Source organism: Bison bison, unplaced genomic scaffold, assembly GCF_000754665.1.
Source record: "Bison bison bison isolate TAMUID 2011002044 unplaced genomic scaffold, Bison_UMD1.0 scf7180017864486, whole genome shotgun sequence".
Taxonomy (NCBI): domain Eukaryota; kingdom Metazoa; phylum Chordata; class Mammalia; order Artiodactyla; family Bovidae; genus Bison; species Bison bison.
In genome coordinates, this window is record NW_011495046.1 from 5246246 (window position 1) to 5250807 (window position 4562).

The window sequence follows — 4562 nt, forward strand, 5'->3', positions numbered from 1 at the left end:
TGCCTGAGTGACTAAACCAACCATACACATTTAAGAGATTAACACTGTTCAGGAGAACGTAGAGGTGGTTCTGCAGTGTTTTTATGTCTCACTTCAGCTTCACATGTCTGTAAGCCTAAGACTTGGTGACAAATTACAATTTATCCTGTACTAGATAGGAACCTATTTTTAATTTATACAAAATTAGATTGTTTTTCACCTAAATGTATGGATAAAAGTGCTTCTCAAATGTACATAGCCCACTTCTGTAATCCTAAAACAAAACTAAAAGCACAGGAATGGACAATACTTTGTTTTATATGAATACTTTTCATTAGCCTTTAAACAAATTCAACTACTATCTAGGGAGGTGTGACCAATTTGTTACAAATTTCTATAATTTGGGAAATTAAAGATTTAAGAACTCTCTAAACACTGCAGTTGTGTGCAATTCGTGTATTGGTTCATTCACTCTGCAAGCTGTGAACTCACTCTGTCATCTCCGTAGGCTGCAAAATGCATGTTTCAGGAACTGTCTTTTTCTTCTTACAAGGAAAAGACCAAGGGAGAAGAAGTTTTTGGAATTAGATCTCTCTCAAATTGCTTTGAATCCTGTTACAAGTGAATTTAATATGTTTCTGAATTAAATTTAACAATAATTGTAAAGACATTCACCCTAGTATATTTGAATGACATGTAATTAAGTACACTTGAGTCTTTAATTGCAATGACTGATATTTTTCACTTATATACAAAAGGATTCAATAGCCAGCAGCATTTAAATATAGAAAATGTCCCATCTATTATCTTTCCCTTTTTTATAAAGTGCTATTTTTAACTGGCTAGATTTACTAGCCAGCTTCCCAATACCTTCACTCTATGTCTCTAATAGATTCAAAGAAACATGAAAACTAAAAGGATTTAGTATTTTAAACATTTGCAAAACACTGCTACAAAGTATTGAGATTATGAATGTATTTCATTAGAAAATAAAAAGTGTACCTTATGTGAGAATCATTAAGTTGATTTAATAATTACTTCATAGAAGCATCAGCTAACATTTACATCAATTTTTGCTCATCACCTAAACCAGAAACAGCTTCCGTAGGCAATTCAACTCTAAGCACAAAGAGGATCACATCAAGTAGAACCAACGGTTGTATAAGCCCTGGAACAAAAACTCCTAAAATTCAGACTTTTACAAGAGCAAAACAAGTTTGTGAGAATAAGAACCAGAGGCAATTATTTTCCTAGAAGTACCATAGGTTGTTACAAGTGTTTTCTTAAATAAAAACTTGTGTAGTCATTAAAGTGAAAGTTGCTCAATCGAGTCTGACTCTTTGAGACCCCATGGATTATACAGTCCATGGAATTCTCCAGGCCAGAATACTGGAGTGGGGTAGCCTTTCCCTTCTCCAGGGGATCTTTCCAACCCAGGGATCAAACCCAGGTCTCTGGCATTGCAGGTGGATTCTTCAATAGTTGTGCCACAAGGGAAGCCCAAGAATACTGGAGGGGGTAATCTATCCCTTCTCCAGTGGATCTTCCCCACCCAGGAACCGAACTGGGGTCTCTTCATTGCAGGTGGATTCTTTACCAACTGAGCTATCAGGGAAGCCCTGTAGTTATTAATAATGTACCTTAATACTGAGTGCAGGGGTATTAGAGATAGTTAAGAGGAAACCACCCAACAGATTAACTCAAAAGTGAATGTTGCCCATATCTTCAGTTCAGTAGTTAAAGCTGAAACAGCTTTTGAAGAGTTGAACACAACTTACAAGTAGGGTACCAACAGAATTCCCAATTGTATTCATATTATTCCCTAATTAGTATTTGTGCATGTAAACTCTGACCTGGCCATCAGTAGTATCTTAAAGCAAATGCAATTAGTAAAAACAGACGGCGGTGTGTAGTTTTGTTTACACTTACAAATACTACCAGTTCATTACTACTTGCATGTCTTGTTGCTCTTGAAAGAGTGCAAAGTGAAAGTGAGAGTCGCTCATACGTGTCCGACTCTTCGGGACCCCATGGACTATACGGTCCACAGAATTCTCCAGGCCATAATACTGGAGTGGGTAGCCTTTCCCTTCTCCAGGGGGATCTGCCCAACCCAGGGATCGAACCCTGGTCTCCTGAATTGCAGTTGGATCTTGACCAGCTGAGCCACAAAGGGAAGCTCTTGGAAGAGTAACCACTTTTAAAAAGATACTGCAAAGTGCAATATTCCTTACTTTGCATGGCATCCGGCAATGTTTAAATTAAAGGAACCTGCAATCATCAACTCTGCACCGGATTTAGATACATTACTAGTTCTCCAAAACAGCAACTCCAGGGCAGAGAGGCTGCAGGGGGCAGGGAACCGAGGTCAAGGTTGGAGGAATCACTTGGAAAGCCACGGCAGCCACATTGCTGGGGAGACCCCTCGGATTAAGAATGCAGCCTTCAGCGTCTTTTCTGGTCTCACTTTCTTGTCTACATCTAATATCCTATTCCTGACGGCAAACAAGTCTCAGAACTTTCTAAAAGAAATGATTTTTACCCAAATACATTGGACTTGGGTCTCAATTTGAAAGAGGACGAGTGGCCTTTAAGAGATCGGTCCTCTTCCTCGTCCTCCCCCTCCTCCAGAGGCTGCTCTGGGTCTCTGAAAGAGGGTGTGGTGTGGATGATCTGGGTTCGGAAGCGGATTTTGTTGAGTCTGGGTTTCATCCGCCCACTAGAGCTGCCCGAGGCTTTGCGATTCGGCTCCTTTGCTTTGCCCGCAGTCAATCCCTCGGCCAGGTGGGGGGGATGGTCCCCGCCGTCCTCCAGAGCATGGGAGAGCCTGCCGGAGATGAGGTGCGAGGGTAGCACCCTCGAGAGCCTCCAGCGCCCTCCCCCGCTGCCCGCCGCGCTCTCGCCTTCGTCCTCGTCCAGGGCGCCCACCAGCGTCCGGATCTCCTCGGCGGTGCTCGGGCTCAGGTACTGCGAGGCCTTCCTGCCGCTGTAATCGCGAACGTCCACATCCGCGTCGTAGGCCCCCACCAGCAGCTTCACCACCTCCACGTGCCCATGCATGGCCGCCAGATGTAGCGCAGTGTAGCCGCAGCTCGTGCGCGCGTTGATGTTCACCGGCAGCCGGTGCTGGCCCGCGAAGCGTACCAGCAGGGCCAGCAGCTCCTGCTGGCCGTGCTTGGCTGCCCAATGCAGGCAGGTAAAGCCGGTGATGAAGTCGCGCTTGGCCAGCAGTCCAGGCTCACAGGCCAGCAGCCCCTCCAGGCTGTCCCAGCGGCCGTCGGCGGCCGACAGCATCCACGCGTGCTCCAGCGGATCCAGCGTCAGAGAGCCCGCGCCCTCCTCCTCGGCCGCCGCGCCGTCCGCGCCCCCGGGGCCGCGCCGCAGCTGAGGAGAGCCGCCTGCAGCCGGGTCCCGGGGCGCAGTGCGGCCCGGCCGCGGCTGGGGGGCGCATCGCCTAGCGGTTCGGGCCGCGCACCTTCCCCCACCAGGCCACCGCGGGGTCGCCTTCCGAGCGGTGCGCTCGGGGTGCCTTCCACCGGGTCGAAGGGGTCCGCGCGGTCTCCCGCCGCGTCCTCTGGCTCCTTGGGGCGGGGGCGGACGCTGGCGCGCTGTTCGGGCGATCCACCCAGGGCGCCCCCAACCGGCTGCTCCACCTCGGCCTGCCGATCCCGAGCCCTGTATTCGGCGGGTCCCTCCATCTCGATAGTGTACCTGGTTGGCTCCGGACCTACGCGGCGGCCGCTCCACAAGTTCCTAGCGCGCCGCAGCCGCGGGACTAACAGCCACCGCCCCCCTGCCTCGCCCGCGGACACGCCCCCGTCGGGGGCCCCACCCACTTCCGGCCTCCCCGGAGGCGGCCTTACTGTTCCCGCGGGCCCCGCCCCACTCCACCCCACCTCTTTTGGGTCCTCGAACCAGCTGCATTCAGCGCCTTCCCTTGGACACGTCTGGCTCCGCCCACTTCCGGCCCCTACTCTGGCAGCAATGGCTGCTCCCTCCAGAGGACACGCCCTGACACGCCCACTTCCGGCCCCATAGAGCCGCAATCAGTGCTTCAGCCCCGCCCAAAGGTCTGAAGAGCCATGGCTGCTCTTCCCCGCCTCTTTTTCTAACTTAGCAATTGTGCTCCATCCTCTCCCAGGCACTGACTGGTCATTCCCTAAAATAGGGATCCCCAACTTCTGGGATCTAGTGCTTGATGATCTTAAGTGGAGCTGATATTATAATAATAATAGAAAGTGTACAATAAACATGTGTGTATATTTGTGTGTATAATTGTGTATAGATCATTCCGAAACCATCTTCCCCCTCCCCCCATCTGTGAAAATATCTTCCATGAAACGGTCCCTGATGCCAAAAAGTTTCGAGACTGCTGCTCTAAAACATCTAGGCACTCCTGTGACAGACCCAATTCGAGGAGGTGTCTGGGAGCCCTGACTCGCAGCCCGCCCAGGGGCCCCCAGCTCAACGGAGGCTGCTGGACCCCTCCTCTCATCTCCCTTCCCCTTCCTTCTGGACTCCCGCTCCCCGTGCCATCCCGCTCAGCCCCACGTCACTGAGGCCACAGGACTCCTCCCCTCAGT

The 4562-nt window shown here is 50.4% G+C and overlaps 1 protein-coding gene across 1 annotated transcript; it reads right to left on the reverse strand.

The window, feature by feature from the left end:
- Window positions 1-1554: 1554 nt before the first annotated feature.
- SOWAHC (sosondowah ankyrin repeat domain family member C) lies at window positions 1555-3677 on the reverse strand. The gene is made up of 2 exons (XM_010863007.1): window positions 3455-3677; window positions 1555-3377 (listed from the first exon to the last, which is right to left on the reverse strand). Exons 1-2 carry the CDS (start codon window positions 3675-3677, stop codon window positions 2518-2520), a joined length of 1083 nt encoding a protein of 360 aa, XP_010861309.1. The 3' UTR covers window positions 1555-2517.
- Between the last annotated feature and the right edge of the window lie 885 nt (window positions 3678-4562).

Coding starts and splice junctions, on each gene's coding strand:
- SOWAHC (XM_010863007.1), bottom strand. CDS start 3,677: ATGGAGGGACCCGCCGAATACAGGGCTCGGGATCGGCAGGCCGAGGTG. Junction 3,378..3,454: donor CGGTGGCCTGGTGGGGGAAG/GTGCGCGGCCCG, acceptor ACCCGGCTGCAG/GCGGCTCTCCTCAGCTGCGG.